The sequence below is a fragment of the Podarcis bocagei genome, assembly GCF_964188305.1.
Source record: "Podarcis bocagei genome assembly, chromosome: 14".
Classification (NCBI taxonomy): Eukaryota; Metazoa; Chordata; class Lepidosauria; order Squamata; family Lacertidae; genus Podarcis; species Podarcis bocagei.
The window spans coordinates 33,746,712-33,766,492 of NC_138139.1; the positions used below are offsets into that span (position 1 = coordinate 33,746,712).

Here is a 19,781-nt window from a genome sequence, read left to right on the forward strand (position 1 = left end):
CACAAATGTATCATAAATGTGCATTAAAAAATGGCATCTTTATTATACCTCCACCCGCCGGAGGGCAGTTGGGGCATTCCAAATTTAAGTAGCTATTATGAAGCAAGCCAGTTTTGCCATATGGTGGAAATCGTGTAATTCAATAAGAGAACCTACTGGCCAATACTGGAGGATATGGAAATTGATGGTGTTCTTTCAAAGCTGAAAAATCAGCTTTGATTGTTGGGTTGGCTTACTCTTCCCAATACATTTGTGTCATTTAGAATATAGAAAGAAATGGAAAAATGTTTATTTCAAAATAAAAGCAGATTATATAATGTGAAGCCATGGAAAGAACACCATTTATATTATTTGAAGGATTACTATACAAAAGGTCAACCTCTTACAGTTGCAGAGATTTAAGTATGTTTAGAAAATAACCAAATTTTATGGCTGCTAGGATATCAATTGGGATCATTTCTTACAAATATACAAATTAAAAATGAAGCAACAAGGAAAGTGAGAGAATGTGAAAAGAAAGTAGTACGATACAGCTCAATGGATAAGAGATTAGTTAACCTTTTATACAAAACTTATATTGAGAATCAATTTTGTTCCCCCCCAAAATAAAAAAAGCTGGTGGGAATTAAATTGGGATATAATACAGTGCTTTTTCCTGGTGGTACCCAAGGGTACGCAGTATCAGCACCTTTTTTCTAGAATAAAAGCACTGGTTAAAAGTGTGGCACTTATTGTAACAACTTCATAGTGAGTCCTGGCACATTTTTTCTAGTAGAAAAACACGGGATATAAACAATGGAACTTATGGGCAAAAGCAGCATGTAAATTTCTGTCAGCAACTACTAGGGAACATTCACTAAAATTGTTTATGGATGATACAGTATTTAACACTGAGATGCCTATCTTATATACAGCCCAATAGCTCTTCTGTTGGAGAGGATGCCAAATTTAGGTACGGTACATAGCAACATATGTGGTGGGATTGTCCACAAATAGGCCAATTTTGGAGGGACATTTGTAAAGAGATATCTCAGGTTACAGCTCAGACAAATGCAATAACCCCAGGATTATTAGCCTTACTTAATTTATGTACTGTACTTCAGATATGGACCAATTAAGGAGTAATGAATTAATAACACATTTATTAACAGCCGCTAAAACAGTAATTGGGATGCAGGTGGCGCTGTGGGTTAAACCACAGAGCCTAGGACTTGCCGATCAGAAGGTAGGTGGTTCGAATCCCCGCGATGGTGTGAGCTCCCATTGCTCAGTCCCTGCTCCTGCCAGCCTAGCAGTTTGAAAGCACGTCAAAGTGCAAGTAGATAAGTAGGTACCGATCTGGCAGGAAGGTAAACGGCGTTTCCGTGCGCTGCTCTGGTTCGCCAGAAGCGGCTTAGTCATGCTGGCCACATGACCCAGAAGCTGTACGCCGGCTCCCTCGGCCAATAAAGCGAGATGAGCGCCGCAACCCCAGAGTCGTCCGCGACTGGACCTAATGGTCAGGGGTCCCTTTACCTTTACCTAAAACAGTAATAGCTAGAGCTTAGAAATCCTTGCAATTAATGAATATTGATCAGTGGTATAATATAGTCTGGCAAACAGCCACAATGGAAAAGCTGTCACAAAAATTGAAGGTGGCAAAGGGAAAGGGAAAAAAACAAGATAATTTTTGCACTTTATGGTGTGATTTTATTAAATATTCAAATGAAACAACACACGGATGAGAAATACCTACAACATATATTGCAATATGGCCTAGATAAGCAGGCGCTGCTCTTTAGCTCACTTCTATTACTCTGTTATTTCCAAGTTGATTTATTGACAAATTCATTTTACTGGCTTACTGTAATCACCTCATTATTCTGCATTGTAAATATGTTTAGTATTTTACCCTCCTATTGACCCATTTTTTGTTAGTCATGCCATGTCTGATTATTTATGTGTGTAGAATTGGTAACAATATTTATTTATTTTTAAAGACATCTAATATGAAAATGTGCTTTCCTCGTGCATTATTTTAAAAATGGTGGCAGATTCCCAATGGACCACCATCGGCAACTTATACAACCCCAAAGGCATATGGGAATTTTTCAGTCTTTTTTAGTATCCTGAGACATCCTTTTCCTCTGGGGTGCAAAAAGAAATAAACTTCACAGATGGCACAGTGTGAGAGTTAGAACAGTTTTAAGTAAGAAGTGCCAATTGTGACACTAAATTTATTGCAGCGTGTGCACACCTAACACCAGCCTTTCCCATCCTGAGGTTGCGGGCTGATGGGAGCTGCAGCCACCGTGCAAAATTTGGTTACGCTCTCTTAAGAAATGTCCAAATGCATAGCAAAAAGACTGACAACGTTCTGAAATATTATTTATTAACACCATTTCTATAATGCTAATAATAATAACAAAATCTCTAAGCACTGCACAGAAAACTAAAGTAGCAACAGACAACTGAGATTACAAAATTACAAAAATGCAAAAATACAGAGATGACATATAAACATGTGGCATTGATACAGAATTACTAATAAATATCAACCAATACCAATTCTTTTGCCTTTGGACACACCCTCCCTCTCCACCTCCTGGCTCTCACCCAGTACTCCACCCACCCACCCAGGCTCTCACTCAGAGTCTTAAGCAATCTCTCAGCTCACCCACAAAAATCTCACAGCAAGAAGGGTTGTTGCTGACATCACTCTAGTCTCTTACTTTAGGGCACTGAGTGGCCACCATTTTCCAGAGAGCTCCAGGGCTTTATAGTGAAATAAAAATGGTGGCTTGCAGCTGCCCTTCAAACAATACCCTTTCCTTCATTGCATTTGGGGGGGGGGGAGGAGTGTTGCAGTAGACAATTAATAAACTTGGTGCTTCCTGCAGCTACATTTCCTTCAAGTGTTTTATCCGACCCTTCAACTGAAGCGTCTTCCAGTGCTAAGGCTGTCTGTGACCTCAGACTTATGATTTAAAAGATATGACACAAAAGGAAAATGGATGAGGAGGGAGGAAAAAACAAACTCAAGCGCTATATCTTAGCTACAAGACCAGCTGTAACAAGCCAATTTGGGAAGAGGGTAGAGGGAGCCAAAACTTCCTGGTCTTTCAGCAGAGCAGAAGGAGCAGCTCTCCATTTCCATCTCTTCCTTCTCTGGCAGCCTGATGGAAAGCCTGCTGTAGTTGACAGTTGAGGGAAGATAAAGTTGAGAGAAGCACATGGCTTCTCCCAAACAAACATGGGAACTGTGGTTTGTTAAGGGTGCTGAAAATTGTAGGTCTGTCTTTGGAGGAAACCATGACCGTTGTATATTATCTTAATTCTGCTAGTTTTTGATTACATTTTAATCATTGTCTTTTTATGTCTTTAGTTTGTTCTGGGGAAAAGGTGAGATGATATAATAATAATAATAATAGTACCGTATTTTTCGCCCCATAGGACGCACCAGCCCATAGGACACACCAAGTTTTTTGGGGGGGAAATAAAGGGGGGAAAATTTATTTTTCCCCCCCCCGGCGCTTGTGGGGCTGGCAGTGGGGAGAAGCGCTCTTCTCCCCACCTGGCCTGCAGACCAGGTCCGGGGACAGCGGGAAGACGCACTGCGACTCCCAGCTGTCCCCGGAGCTTGCGGGGCAGGCAGCGGGGAGAAGCACGCGTCTCCCCGCCGTCAGCCTCCAAACCACATCAGGAGACAGCGGGATGACGGTGTTCCACCTCCCCGCTGTCCCCCGACCTTGTGGGGCTGACGCTGCAGCTCTCCTGAAGCCTGGAGAGCGATAGGGGTCAGTGCGCACCGACCCCTCTCGCTCTCCAGGCTTCAGCGAAAGCCTGCATTCGCCCCATAGGACGCACACACATTTCCCCTTCATTTTTGGAGGGGGAAAAGTGTGTCCTATAGGGAGAAAAATACGGTAATAATGATGATGATGATGATGCACCCCTTCCGGAGAGTACCATCACTTAATTGTAGCTATGGCAACCTAGCTCATTCTTTGAGATGCTGATGAGAGTACTTCTATGGCCAGCTAAGGCCACTGTCTCACAAAGAAACTTGTCTGAGCAGTTCAGCAGCCTCTTCTACTAGATCCAGGACCAAGGATACCATCAAAACTGACCTACCAAACCAATAATAATAATAATATAATAATAATAATAATAATAATAATAATAATAATAATAATAATAATAATAATAATAATAATATTGTTGTTGGCCAGAGTGGCCAACAACAATAAAAGGAACACAGTTCACATAAAATCACAATCAATGGAAATGCATTCTAAAATCAATTCAAAATCAAATTAATGGCAACTATTGGGCTAGAGTTCTGTGAGGATTAACAATATCTTTTTCCAGCAAGTTGTCACCATGTTTGTTTATCACAAACCAAGAGCGCCCATCACAACACAGTTCTCGTTTCCTCTTCCTCTGCAAGCATAGAGATACCACAGTCTCCCACAGCAGGTGAACTTCCAAACAAATTCTCCTTGGCACTCCACAATAATAATTTCCCTTTCCGCCAACAAGAGTGTTCAAAGCACAGCACATGCACCGCCTCATTGTAACCCATTACAACAACCCTGTAATGTAGATCTGCAGTCATATCCCCATATTGCGTTTTGGGGGGAGAAGTAGGGGGGAACTGAGAAACAAGTGATTTGTCTCAAGCAACCAATGGAACCCATTGCAAGTTCTAATTCAGCACTTCCTGGGTCATACCAGGATCTCTTAGACACGATGGCACCCCAGCTCCCATAGACAGCACTAATTTTTGGAGTGTGTGTGGTTACATAGGAAACTGCCTTATCCAGAGTCAGACCATTGTTCCATCAAACTCAGTACTACCCCTACTGGCAGCTGCTCTTGAGGGTTGCAGCTGAGGAATGATCCTATACTTGGAGAGGACAGGGATTGGAGCTGGGACCTTTGCATGTAAATCAGACACACTACTAACAGAGCTGCAGCCCTCACTTGGCTTGGGGAAGGTCCTTCAGTGGCTCCCCCTTAATCCAGAAGATGCAGGATTTGGAACTGAGAATTCTGCTGCTCTGCCTTTGACCTCGCTGGGTGCCTCTGGCAAAATAAGAACAGAAGTGTTAAGGCAGGGGCTTTGCGCATGGGTCAGCAAACCTTTTCAGCAGGGGGCCGGTCCACTGTTCCTCAGACCTTGTGGGGGGCCGGACTATATTTTGGGGGGGAAATGAACGAATAACCCAGAGATGCATTTTAAATAAAAGCACACATTCTACTCATGTAAAAACATGCTGATTCCTGGACCGTCCACGGGCCGGATTTAGGAGGAGATTGGGCCTGATCCACCCCCTGGTCTTAGTTTGCCTACCTTCTGGATCCATCCCTTGCCAGACTTAGGTAAAGGTAAAGGGACTCATGACCATTAGGTCCAGTCATGACCGACTCTGGGGTTGCGGCGCTCATCTTGCTGTATTGGCCGAGGGAGCCGGCATACAGCTTCCGGGTCATGTAGCCAGCATGATTAAGCAGCTTCTGGCGAACCAGAGCAGTGCACGGAAACGCTGTTTACCTTCCCGCTGCTGCGGTACCTATTTATCTACTTGCACTTCATGCTTTCGAACTGCTAGGTTGGCAGGCGCAGGGACCGAGCAACAGGAGCTCACCCCGTTGCAGGGATTCAAACCGCCGACCTTCTGATCGGCAAGTCCTAGGCTCTGTGGTTTAACCCACAGCGCCACCCGTGTCCCTTTTGCCAGACTTACCAAGAGGTAAAGTGCAAAGTTCAAGCAAGTCCTTAAAATGGAAATAGGGAAAAGGAAGAGGGAGGTTCTGCCATATATTATCCACCAGAGGGCATCCTTATATCCCCAAGCAAAAACTGCAGTGGCAAATCACAAATTGTTAAAAATTGTTATAGGTGCTGGCAGGCTGGGGAGGAGTGGGGGTTGCATAGTTACTTATCTCCTTGGTTCGGGGGTCACATAACTCCATGCCTTCCAACATTTCTCTGATGAAAATAGGGACATCTTAAGGAAAAGCGGTACATTCCGGGATCAAATCAGAAACTGGGACGGCTTCTGTAAATCTGGGACTGTCCCTGGAAAATAGGGACACTTGGAGGGTCTGGTATATTCCCAGGGGAAAGGAATGTTTTTAGGCAGAGGGAAACATTCCCTGATAGGGAACTTTTGGGGACTGTGTGGCAGTGGTAGGTGTGGCCAGCGGTAAAGGTAGGTGGAGCAACAGAGGTCACTTTTACTTTTTTTAAAAAAGCGGAGGTACATTTCAGTTGCTTAAAAGTCACAGATTTTTTATTTACAGTTTTAGAATATATGAGTTGTAGAGACACTTTTCTAAAAGGAGTCAAGGCAACATATGCTGACAAGTCAGCAGAGTTGATAGTAAATAATGTCCTGGTTGAGAATTGTAAAATAACTAAAGGAACAATATAAGGCTGTCCATTGTCACCTATGTTTATAATAGTTTTAGAAGTATTGGTGCCAATAGTAATATGTAATAAAGATATTAAAGGCATAAGAGTGGGACAAAAATATAAATTAAAAGCATTTGCAGACAACATGGAGCTATCTGTGGAAGAACCAACAGAGTCAATCCCAAAAGTATTACAAGATACAAAAAAAAAATGGTGAGGTAGCAGGTCTTAAGATTAGTAAATATAAAACCAAACTCTTGGATAAAAATATGAATGCTGAGAGTAAAAATAAATTTCAAGATGTATCTGCATTAAAGATCAAAGGAAAGGTTAAGTATTTAGCTGTATGGGTAACTACAAACAATATAAATTTGTATAAAGATAATTATTTAAAAAACATGGGAAGATATTAAAGGAAATTTGGAACAAAATGAATTGACTATAAAACAGAGTGTTGACTATAAAAATGAATGCATTTCTGCATTTCTTGCATTTCTTGGAATAATATTCCAAGAATATTATTTCTGTTTCAATCAGTTCCGGTGATTGGCAAGACAGATTGTTTAAACACAAAGCGGGCAAAAAGATATTTCTAAATATATTTGGCAAGGGGGAAAAACAAAAATAAAATATAAAATATTGATAGATGCAAAAGAAAGAGGTTTTTCCCTGCCTGATATGAGACTATACCATGAGGTATCCTATCTTTCTTCATTGAAGGATGACATTAGAGAATTCACATATTCTAGACTCAGAAAGTCATGATAATATTTTTCGTTGACATACTTATTGATGGTATGAAAAAGTAAAAGTACATAAAGGATTTACCAATCATATAATTCAGAAAAAAATGTATAGAGTATGGGATAAATACCAAAAAAGAAGAAGAGGTAGAAACATCACTTTGGCTCTCACCGTTGGAAGCTTTAGCGGTAAAGAAAAAGTATATGATAGAATGGTGAACAACTTATAGAAATTTGTTAAAACAAGAGAGAGGAGAGTATAAATTAGAAGAATTTAAGGAATTATCAGGAAAATTAACAACACAGATACAATATCATTATTTGAATGATTTAAGAAAGATAGGGTATGAGGGTTTGGGGAACAAATATCACAACTGGAGAAAGACCTGCTGGAATGTAATGTAAAAGTGCTGTCTAAAATGTATAAATATTATTGGAATGGGAGACAAAGGATGAGCAGGTTAGATCCTCAATGATACATTGAGCAATAGATATTGGTCATAATATAGACATGGAAGCATGGGAACGATTGTGGAATATGGATATAAAATTTACAGCATGTTATGGTCTAAATTACAGCATATGAAAATGATATATCGATGGTATCAAACACCGGGTAAATTAGCAAAAATGTATTAATCTAAATCAAGTAAGTGTTGGAAATGTAAAGAGAAAGAAGATTCTTTTTATCATAAGTTGGGGTCTGATATATAATGAATTGAAAAGGATGTTTACAATAATGTTTGTAAAAAAAAACCCAGAAGCCTTCCTTTTTGGAATTATAAGAACAGAATTAACCAAATTGTACAGAAACTTATTCATGTATGCTACTACAGCAGCAAGAATGTTACTTGCCCCAAAATGGAAAGAAGTAGAAGTCCCAGCAAAGGAAGAATGGACACAAAAACTTGTGGAATATGGGAAAAACTGGAAAAGTGACTTGAAGTTTACAGCATGTTGTTCTTTGAAGGAGAACTACCTAAAATAATTCACAGATGGTATTAAGATGTATAAGACTGAATCAGGTAAGTGCTGGAAATGCAAAGAGGTGGAGGGAACGTTCTTTCATATGTGATGGGCTTTTAAAAGGGTAAAAGAGTATTGGGAAAAGATCCATAATGAATTGGAAAAAAAAATGTTTAAAAGTACTTTCCCAAAAAAATCCAGAGTCCTTTCTGCTGGGTATAATCCGGACTGAAATTCCCAGGTGTCAGAAAAGGTTATTTATGTATGCTACTACTGTGGCCCGTGTTTTGTTAGCCCCAAAGTGGAAAACAAGTGAGAATGGCAACCAACCAAAGAAGAATGGCAACTTAAGTTGACAGAATATGCACAACTTGCAGACATAACATACAGAATAAGAGAACAAGAAGAACATACATTTAAAGAAGATTGTAAAACGTTTATTGAATATATTGGAAATAATTCTGTACAGCTGAAAACGCTGACAGCATTAAGATAAATTCGACAGTGTAAATAAGTTTTGATGGATGGAATAATGGAATACTGAATGGTATAGTTTTTGTAAAATATGCAAGAATTTATGACATGTAAAATGAACCATGGAAAGAGAAGAAGCAAAGTCATTGATATCTTAAAGACATAAAATCAGTGTTAAGCTAAAAACCAAATTAAAACATGTCAGCAATCTACATATCTGGATAGGCTTGCAGAAACAATAATGTTTTAGGCAACAAAAAAGTACAGGGAAGGCACCTGCCTGATGTTATTAGGCAGGGAGTTCTAAAGTATGGGTGCTGCCACACTAAGAGATAAACTCTATGTCCATAAACTCTACGGACATTGTTAAACTGAATGTGTGGAGGTTGGAATTGGAAATAGAAAGTGTGGTCCTGTTCTCGCTGTCCCCATCCAGTACAAAGTTCAATATTACAAAACTATGTAGTTCCTACTTCTTTGGACTTTACAAACACACATACTGTATATAAGTAATAAAAATACCTAAAATGCAGATCCACAATAAAGCAGCAATCAAAATTGTCCCCATAAACCCTGTAACAAATGTTGGCAAACGTCTTTCCAAAAATTGCTAGAATTTTAGCATTTCAAGTCCTATTCCCATCACAGAGGTACAATTACTTGAGTGGTTCAACAGTGAATACCTCCTCACAGAGACCTGTGGGAACTGTAGTTCTCTGAGCGGGATGGGGTCTCCTAACAACTCTCAGCACCCTCAGCAAAACTACAGTTCCCAAGGAATCTTTGGGGGAAGCCATGGCTGTTTATATTGGTATGATACTGCTTTAAGCGTACAGTGCCGATGCAACCTAGGATGGTTGGATTCCACATGCAGAATCTGGGGACGCCACCTTATCCTTCATTTCAGGCAGCAAAATGTGCTGGAGTGGCCCAATGAATGTATGTTGGACCCAGGGCAAATATTCAGTGAATAATAGCCGGAAAATATCTAGCAAATTTTAGACTTCACAGTTTGCAAGGGAGAATTCTAAGGAGGAAGGTTTCATGAGCCATTTCTTCATATTTTGACCCCCTGGATGCTACAGTACATGCATGCATGCATGTATGCACACACACACACACATCCACCCTATTGTCTGTTGCCATGCTCAGCATTCTGTTTACCACACTTTCCCTTTCTTAGCTGTGCCACAGCCAATGGGGAGGCAGGGCTGTGTGCTGAACATTCCGCCACATTTGTGCAGATTCCAATTTCAGAACACTGGTGGCTCACTCACCTGGGTACCTTTTCCAACTCACTTCAGCCAGCAACGAGACAGCAGTTGTAGAGGATCCTTGACCCCACAGCCTCCCAAGTCTTTATATTCCAGGTACATGTAGATCATCAAGTCAAAGCTCTAGGACAGGGATGGGAAACTCCAGCTCCCATCAGCCCCAGCAAGTCTGGGGTGGTGGGAGTTGTAGTCCAACGGCGATTGGAGGTTAAGCATCCAGGCATTACACAAATTGAAATGTATTTTTTTAAAATGATATTTATTGGGAATTTAAAGTTACATAAGAAAAAAGAAAAAGGAAAAGCAAGAAAAAGAGATTAAACAATACAAATCAATAAAAAGAGAATAAAAAGTACAAAGCATACAATACACTAAAATCAAAAACAAGAGCAAGAGAATAAATTTAAAAACAAATCCAGTATTCCCATATCCTTATCTTCATTAACTTGTTTCATCGACCTCCTCACACCTCCCTTTTTTGTATTCTAATTATTAATTATCTCAGCAAATCCTTTTCATCTTTCACTGTATTCTGTCCTTTAGTTGTCTTAATTTATTTTAGCCTTATCTTGCCATTAAAAAAAACAAACCTTAGAACTTTAAAACTTATTTATACATAACTCCTTATAACATTTCTACTAAAGCCTAATAGTTTCCTTCCAAGATTTTCCTAACAGTCATTAATTTTACAATATTTCTCTAAATGAATTTTTAAACTTTCTTCCAATCTTCATCCACCGTCTCTTCTTCCTGGTCTCGGGATCTGTCAGTCCTTTCAGTCTGTTCCATCTAGTCCATCAACCTGGTGATCTTATGTCCGAGGCTCTTAACTCTTTTCCATGTCCCTTCTGCAGATCTTCTTCATAATTGTACCTGCACTTTACTTTCTCTTCTGCTGGTCTTGTACTTAATTTCCTTCCTTTGTCTCTGAGGAGTAGATCTCGGGGGAACCACCTAAGAATGTCTTTATCCCTTCTCGACCGGTCAGCCCGTTCTCCATGGTTAGCACTAAAATCCAAAAAATATTCCAAAGCTGAGGGCCTCGACCCACTCCAATCTCCTCCTGGCCCAAAACCAAATCCCAAAAGTCAGGACATCCCTGCATAGGAGGATATGACCAACTTGCCAACTTGCCATCTCCAGTCCCGACAGGACTCCGTCTCTCCAAATCTGACTCACTCCAGATTCAGTCATCAGAAACGACAGCTTATGTTCCTGCAAGGCTGCATCTCTCTCAACTTGTATTACTTGGGGTTCAACAACAACCTCCTCCTCTGTCTTCTCCGCAGCTTGCCCTGTCAGGGCAGATTCCTGGGTCAGTTCTTGAGCAGGTTCTATATTGGTGTTCACTGTTTGACCGAAGTTATCAATTGCTGTAGTCATCAAATCCATCTTCGCATGAAGCTGCTCCAACAAAGAACTTGTCCTGCACAAAGCAGACACTAAGGCTTCCTGTGTCAACATTCTTGTCCAAGGTCAATGTCTGTTTCTCACGATCCTTAATCTCTACAGGTCCACTCCAACAACAGTTCAAAAGCTCCCTCTAGAGGAAACAATTTCAATTTGTATCCATCCTTTTACAAGCAGATCCAGCAACAAAATTGCTTTCGTTTTTCAAATCTTTGTTCCCTTTTAGAGCAAAAGGAAACATTGGAATCAATATGTTTCTCTTATTTGACTATCTGTCAACATACGTTATTATTCACAGTCAATGAACTTTCCCAAAACGTCTATTTTTTACAGCCCGTTCCCAGGTTCAAGACGATAGAAATTTATCTTTCTTTACTCCCTCTCCTGCAGGCTTGAACAATTTAAGATTCCCCCCGCCTTCTCCTGCTTCCAAGGGGTTTTTTGTAATTTTAACCGATGGAAATTTAGTCCTTTACAGATAACTTTCCAGACTTTAGCTTGCAATGTCTTTGCTTCAAACTATTTACAAAAGCGGAAGGCGGACTTCCTGTTTAGACCTTCCCGCTCCGGTGCCAAATTACGAAGTTTAATAATCCAATTTTCCGTTCTACTCACGGGTACTTGTTTAGAGTCCAATTGTCCACAGGGAAAAAGTCAGTGCTCTCCGACAACAGCAATGCGGCTTCACTCCGTGAAAAGAGCAATCGATTTGAAGCACCACGCCGCTCACCCCACATCACTCCGGATCCCCGTAGCCGGGTTTCCCCGCGAGTAGGGGAGGCGCAAAAGGTGCCAGCCGAATCCCAGGTCCACAGGTTTCTCCCGCCTGTGGTTTTTGATGGGTCTCCGCCTCGCCGTGGCAGCACAAATTGAAATGTACAGGGCTGAGAAGCCTTTTTTCAGCATGAAGGCCACATTATCTTCTAAGCAGCCTTCTGGGGCCCACATGCTGGTGGTAGGTACGACGAGAGGCAAAATTGGAAGTGGCAATGTTTCTATGCATTACAAATCCCTCTCTACCCTTCATCCAGTTTCAGTGGAGGCTGGTCCATTAATAATCATCATCATCATCATCATCATAATTTGTACCCCGCCCATCTGGCTGGGCTTCCCCAGCCACTCTGGGCAGCTTCCAACAAAGATTGTTGGAATGTCACACATTAAAAACTTCCCTGAACAGGGCTGCCTTCAGATGTCTTCTAAATGTCAGCTACGGTAGTCGTTTATCTCTTTGACATCTGGTGGGAGGGCGTTCCACTGGGCGGGTGCCACTGCTCAAAAGGCCCTGTGCCTGGTTCCCTGTAGCTTTGCTTCTCGCAGTGAGGGAACCGCCAGAAGGCCCTCAGCGCTGGACCTCAGTGTCCGGGCAGAACGATGGGGGTGGATATAGGCTCCCTTCAGGTATACTGGGCCCAGGATGTTTAGGGCTTTAAAGGTCAACACCAACACTTTGAATTGTGCTCAGAAATGTACTGGGAGCCAATGTAGTCTTTCAGGACCGGTGTAATATGGTCTTGGCTGCTGCCCCCAGTCACCAGTCTAGCTGCCGCATTCTGGATTAGTTGTAGTTTCCGGCTCACCTTCAAAGTTAGCCCCATGTAGAGCGCATTGCAGTAGTCCAAGTGGGAGATAACCAGAGCATGTATTAGGGTAAACTGGGCACAAGAGGAACAGCCTGCCTTCAGCCCTCACCTTCCTTCCTTGCTCACAATTAGTCCCAGGAGTGGCACTGCCTGTGTCAGCTTCCTGCTCCTTACAATCCCTCTGCACCATACATTTAAAGCAATATCATACCAGTTTAAACAGTCACAACTTTCCCCAAAGATTCCTGGGAACTGTAGTTTGGTCAGGGTACTGAGAGTTGCTAGGGGATCCCCTATTCTCTGCACAGAATTTCCAGAGTGCTTTAACTGTCAATTCCTCTCTCTCAAGGAACTCTGGGAATTGTAACTCTGTGGGTGGAATAGGGGTCTCCTAAGGACGATCTGTACCCCTGAAAATACAACAGTGCGTGGCATTCTTTAAAAGAAGCCATGACTTCCTGAAGTTGAATGATTCTGTTCTAAATGCATAGTGCAGATGAGGCCTTAGTCTCAGTGCCATCCAGATAGAATTGAGCAGGGAGGAAGATGGGGACAAAGCTAGAATTAGCTGGTCCTGCTTGCAATTGGCTCTGGGTCTACTTGCTGTTGGGTTCCTTGCCTTCGGCCCCACCAGCCGCAACTGTCAAGTTTAGCAATTTTATGCCGGAGTCCCCTTTTAAAGATGCTGTCTGATGAAAGGACACTAGAAACAAGAGCGTATTTCTGGACATAAATGTGACGTCAACCCAGAAAGATAACCTGTATCTCTGATAACACTCGACTACATATTCCATCCTCAGTGTTCTGTAACTGCCACCTTGGCTAGAATGCCCTTTGATCCACATCCACATGGCTGAATAAGGCAAAAGCCAAAACATTTTACTTTAAGACTTTAATCTGTTTCTTAATTTATTTAATTTACCGTATTTATATCACACACACAAAAATTCCTGTCAAGATGAAATTAGTTAAGTTTAACCATAAGAATCAGAGCAAAAACTCGCTTAAAATGCCTGTTGAATTTTATCACAAATGAGACCAGGCAAATACTTTCCCTTCCTAAATTTAGGCTAATTTAGATGTTTGTTGTTGTTGCTGCTGTTGTTGATGCACTGGCTTTTATGTTTCTTGGATGGAATTGGATATTTTAATTGTGTTGGGTTTATGGATTGATATTCATACCTGGTTGCAAACTTTGAGGGACAACCTAAAAGCCAAAAGCAAACCAACAAAGCGCTTCAAAGTTGGAGCCAGCTCGGTTACTATTCCTTCAGCCTTTTTTTAAAAAAAAATGTTTCTCAAACATGTATTAAATATAAAGTTTCAGCTTTCAAATATAGAAGACCCTAAAGATTGGCTGTAGCTTATTGGCATGCAGAAGGTCTGTGTTCTATCCCTGGAATCTCCAGGTGGGACTGGAAAAGCCTCCTGAAAGTCCATGTCAGTCTGTGTAGACCAAGCATAGGCAAACTCAGCCCTCCAGATGTTTTGGGACTACAATTCCCATCATCCTTGACCACTGGTCCTGCTAGATAGGGATCATGGGAGTTATAGGCCAAAAACATCTGGAGGGCCGAGTTTTCCTATGCCTGGTGTAGACAATATTGAGCTAGATGGACTGACTCAGTTGAAAGTAGCTTCCCATGTATCTACTTTAGGGAATATGTGGATGCTCTGACACCTGAGGCCACTCTGATAGAAAAGTATCATTTGTTTCATAGTGTGCCTTCCCTCCCAAAGGAGCCCAGGGCAGCAGTATTTGGTACTGGATTATCAGGTTTATCAAATCTGAAATATTCCACCAACATCAGAAAGGTACATTGCAAACACCACCATCTCCTCCTCCTCGTGCTCTGCAAAGCATCACGGACATCAAAAGTGCTATGTGAATAAGGCCTTCACAGTAATTCATACTGGGGGAAATTGAGAAGAAGGAACTCCATTTTAGTATATGTTCTTAATACATGTCATGTCCTTAATACATGTTTTTAAATATTGCAGGGGAATTTGTGGAGGACAAGGTTATTACATACTCATGTTTGGGAAGTTAATCCATTCAGCCCTTTCTGCAGACGACTGGGACCTTAGGAGGCTATTCTCAAGTAAGTCATGCATGATGAAAGACTTCCACAAAGAATCCTGGGAACTGTAGTTTGGTGAAGGTATTGGAGATCACTAGGCTCCCATTCCAAAATAAGGGAAGAGAAGCAATGACTGTTAAACCAGTTCAATTATTATTGTTATTGTTTATTATATAGTTTAAACCTACGGAATAGAGATATCTCACAGTCCCAAGAAATTAAGAAAATGAAGACTGGTTTCCAAGACCCAGTGCCTTTTCTTTCTTAAAAAAATGTTTAGGGGTACTCTCATTTTCCTACTCATATTGAAATGCTGATCCTCAATGAGGCCAAACTTAGATTCACAAAATGTTTAGGAGTACGTATGCGTACCCCTGCATCCCCCCATAAAAAAGCACTGCCAAGACCCATGGGGGGAAAGCCAGATTTTGAAGGTTTATAAAACATTCATTCCATCCCTCTGGTTCTATTGTGTTACGATAATAAGCAGGGTGTAAATATATTTCAGTTTAAACAATTTCTTTTAAAAAACAGAATAGTAATCAACAAAAAGCCCTTGAGTACTAGAATAGTTTAGAAATATGCTATGACTAGGTTGCCCACAAAGGCAAAAAAATTCAGGCGACATATTTATGGTGACATCAAGTGAGGCAAATTGCACTTTTGGCTTCACAAGAGCTATCAGTGAAATAATGCAACATCTGCCTTTCAATCACGTCTAATGTAAACAAATCTGCATACTGACAAAACTAAAGCATAGCCAGCTTTTTAAGATACTGAGGATTGTAGAATTCAATTTACAGTTACCACATACAGTATATTTTTGGAAAAATAAATATATTAAGTACTGAATGCAATGACACACCAGAATCAGTGCAATTTCACTCCCTGAAACTGATCACCGGTTACTCAGTTACAGAGCAGTCCTTACATGCAGTTACTTGAAAGTTACTCACATTGAACTCAGTAAAACACTTTCTAGCAATCCCAGTTAGGATCGGATTGATTAATCCTTGAAATTAGTAGATATGAATAACCTATTCCTATCAATGTCAGTGGGTTTACTTTGGGTAAAACTTAGTTCGATATGTCCTACTGGGAGTATCCAAAGGCCCCAATCCACTTTCTCCCCTCTGAATCTGTCAAGTGAGAGCTGTGTGTTCCCAAAATTCCGAAGTAAGGTGTGTGGCTACCACAGAATCTTTTCCAGAGAGGCATGAATTATTTAAATCTTTTCTTGGGAATATTTGCGGACTCTTACATTGCTATCCTTTAGGCACCAGGAATTGTCCCCAACGAATTTCTACTCAGAGCCAATAGAAACTACTAGACTTAAATTAGTCATGTCCATGCATTTAAATGGGTCTTCTTTGAGTAGAACTTAGCTCCTGTAGAACTTAGCTGGAGACAACCTCATGTAAAGTCCAGAGTGCATTTTTAAAAAATAATTATCGGTTCTAGGTGTTGTTTTAAGCTTGCTGTTGCTTGTTTTGCCTTTTGTAGTTTTTAGTCTAGCTTTTATTCTGCTTTTGCTATGTAAATTGTATTGGGGGTACTTTTCAAAAAGCTTGACAAATAAAGCTTGCAAATAAGAGAAGCATCAAAGCTGGAGTGCCACCACCAAGTACCTTGAGACGGTCTTGGAAGCGTACTGGCAGCAGTGCAGCTCTTTCAGAATTAGTGTTACGTGCTGGCAATAAGCCAGGTAAATGTGCTGTAAATTTAAAAAAAATGAAAAAGCGGAGGAGAGTATGCTGGAAGCTATGGGGTAGAAACTGCAACTCTCTGCAGCTGTTTCTTTGCCCAAGATCATCAACATCACCTTCTCACAAGCACTGGCTGTTTGCCACAGGGTTCTTTCAGATTTTAGCAAAGCTATCACTTTGGGGGTTTTGTGTGTGAGGGGTTGCACAACCTTTCATGACACAGAAGTCTGTGGCTGTATCTCCATCAAATCTATAGTAAAACGTATGCATGAATGCTAGGGGTCTACAAATCTTAGCTTAACTTGGTAACCAGCCAAATTTGTTTGTGCCATGATCCTACCCTCCCCTTCAAGAAGGAGAGAACGGGGGTCTTCTGGCATTCCCCTGAGCTCAAGACCCAGCACAACTGTCAATAGCAAGCTCCTTCCCTTCATTTGCAAAAAAAGAGGAGGGGAATCCCCATAAGGCCAAAGCTCAGAAGCATGAAGTCTTCCAACAGCTCTCCAAGTAACTCTGAGATTCAACGCGGCATCAGGGAAAAGGTCCTTGCATTTCTCTTGTGCTTCTGAAGCAAGCCCGGTATTGCAAAGTTCTCATGTTCTTCCAGGCCTAAGAGGCCAGGGGCTCTCCTTGAAGTGGGATGTGGTAGGGTTGGCCTGTGATCTAAGGCACTGGATTTAAGCTCATCATTCTGACTGCATATGGATGGTCTACACTCATTAAAGTCCCAGGTTCAATCCCCGGTGTCTCCACAGAAGGCTGGAAAAGACTCCTGTCTGAAATCCTGACAAGCTGTTGCCAGCTAGTATAGACAATAGATGGACAAATGGTCTGACTCTCTATAAAGCAGCTTTTTTTCTATTTATGCAAAAGTTGTCCTCACCAGCAGTGACGTGGCAAGTGTATTTGTGAATCCTTGCTAAAGGATTAGGGCTATTTCTTCCCATGAGCTCTCTGGAACTGCATTAGATGTTAAATTCTGTTGTGAGATTTCTGAGACCTGTTCCACAGAATTATGAAGCTGAAGATTATAAATTATCTGTGGCACTTTTATAGCGCATATCTACTCAGAAGGAAGCTGGGGCTTACCTAACAGTTAAGCCTCATTCAACCAGTGGAGGTTTCTTCTGAGTTGGAATGCAAACCATTGAATTGTTAAAATGAGCTGTCATCTCTGCCTGCTGCAATCCCTATCTATAATATCTCATTTTGTTCAACCTCTCTTTTTCCTTACTTCCCCAGTTCTCCTTACTCTTCCCTGTTCTACCTGATAAAAAAAAATAGGGGGCAACACATGTGCTGTTTTTTTATATGTTTCTTAGTCTTGAGCACCATAAAGATCAACAAATTTATAATGACATCAGTTTCCCCATCCAGAATTCACTCCGTCCACTCTAGTCCATGGGTTTTTTGCAATAATTATTAAGAGTTCGACTTTAAGGCAGATAGGAGTCTGTGACCCTCCAAACCAAATCTTTTTCCATATCAACCTGACTTTGTTTTGACATCAGATGAGGTCTCTACACGTGATGACATACCTGGTGTGAGGGCCCAGGAAGGTTTTCAGTGGTGGCTCTTTGCATGTGGAATTCTCTTCCTATTGAGGTGCAACAAACCTCATCTCTTTATAGCTTCAGGCAAATAGTCATGATGCATCTTAGAAAGAGGAAAGGCTGCTGCTATTAGTAATTGTGATTCAGTGATTTGTTGTGTTTTTTAATGCTGTTTTTATTGTTGTTATGCATTCTTATCTCCCTGGTTTTATTGCAAACTGCCATGTGGCCGGTTCAAAGGGTGATACTTAAATTATCCAAACAAATAAATAATCTCTGGAGTTGAAGGGAGTCCTACAACATCCGCAGGGAAGCAGATTCCCAATGTTAAGATGCTAGAAGCCTCTGAGATGTTTTTGCTGCAGCAGAGGGACTTGGCTTGCTCTCTGGAAACAGCACTTAAGAGCAACATCTTAGAGAAAGCACTCCCCTGCTGTGAAAGAGACTCCAAGATAAATCTCTGGTGTGACTGGGAAAGATCCATCTGAAACTCTGGAGAGCGTCTTGGAGTAATGCTCTGACTTCTATGTTCTTCCTTCTCTGCACCATACCTTGCCACCACAAGCCATCGCCCACTCCCTTCTCTTCAAAGAGGACCTTGGGGCTATTGTCCTGCTCTTCACATATCCCACAAAGTTTTCCTTCATTTTTATCTCTCATATAATATCCCTACCCATCTTCAGTTTCTTTCATTACAACCTCCTTAAATCTCCTGATGGTGGCGCTCTCTTCCCACCTCCCCAACACTACCCTCTCTATGCTCTTCCCACAGTAGAGTCTCATAGCCCCCTTCTTAACTCCCGAATCAACTTCCCCAGTCCCTGTTTGAACCACACCACTCCACTATTTCCTGGTACCTCCACCAGCCCCCAGCTTCCTTTTTTACATCTCCTTCCACTTGATTCTCCTTATCAATATTGCCCTAAGTGGGCGAAGGCCGCATTCACACCATACATTTAAAGCGCTATTATTCCACTTTAAACTGTCATGGCCTTCCCCCAAAGAATTCTGGGAGCTGTGGTTTGTTAAGGGCACAGTTTCATGTGATTGTTAAACCACTCTGAAAAGTGTAGCCCCATCTGGGGAATACCCACTCTCAGCACTCTTAACAAACTGCAGCTCCTAGAATTCTTGGGGGGGGGGGGGAGAAACCATGACTGTTTAAAGTAGTATCATCGAGCTTTAAATGTATGGTGTGAATGTGACCTACCTCCTCCAAACCTTCCCCTTATACCTCTCCCACAACTGACTTCCCCTCCTTTCACATTCCAAACATTTCATCAGTCTTACACTGCTTCAACAGAACCCCCACCTTACCATTCTTCTCTATCCTCTGGCATGCTTTCTGCCCTGGCCATCTTCCACATTCCTCCAGCTCCTCACACCTGACTGTTGCCCCTTTCTTCAAGGGTCTCTGATTTGCATCTCTCTGTACTCTATTTTTCTCACATCCCCCCCACCCAGCAACTTCCCATTCTTCCGCTCCCTCGGGTACGCCCCCACCAGTCCTCCCTGCTCTCCCCACCCTTACCTCCCATTTCAATTTTGCCCACCGCCAGGCACCCCTGCCCCGAACCCTCCAAATAAACCC

The 19,781-nt window shown here is 41.6% G+C and overlaps 1 protein-coding gene across 3 annotated transcripts in view; it reads left to right on the forward strand.

Moving 5' to 3' along the window:
• The first annotated feature begins 9,807 nt into the window (after positions 1-9,807).
• Positions 9,808-19,781, forward strand: part of USP7 (ubiquitin specific peptidase 7) — a 90,289-nt gene continuing 80,315 nt past the window's right edge. For 2 of the 3 annotated variants that reach the window (XM_081170132.1, XM_081170133.1), the window contains exons 1-2: positions 9,808-9,953; positions 14,852-14,952. In XM_081170132.1, the coding sequence (XP_081026258.1) occupies positions 14,886-14,952 (67 nt within the window). In that variant the 5' untranslated portion in view covers positions 9,808-9,953; positions 14,852-14,885. The remainder of the gene's footprint in view (positions 9,954-14,851; positions 14,953-19,781) is intronic. The other variant, XM_081170135.1, reaches the window with a different exon arrangement.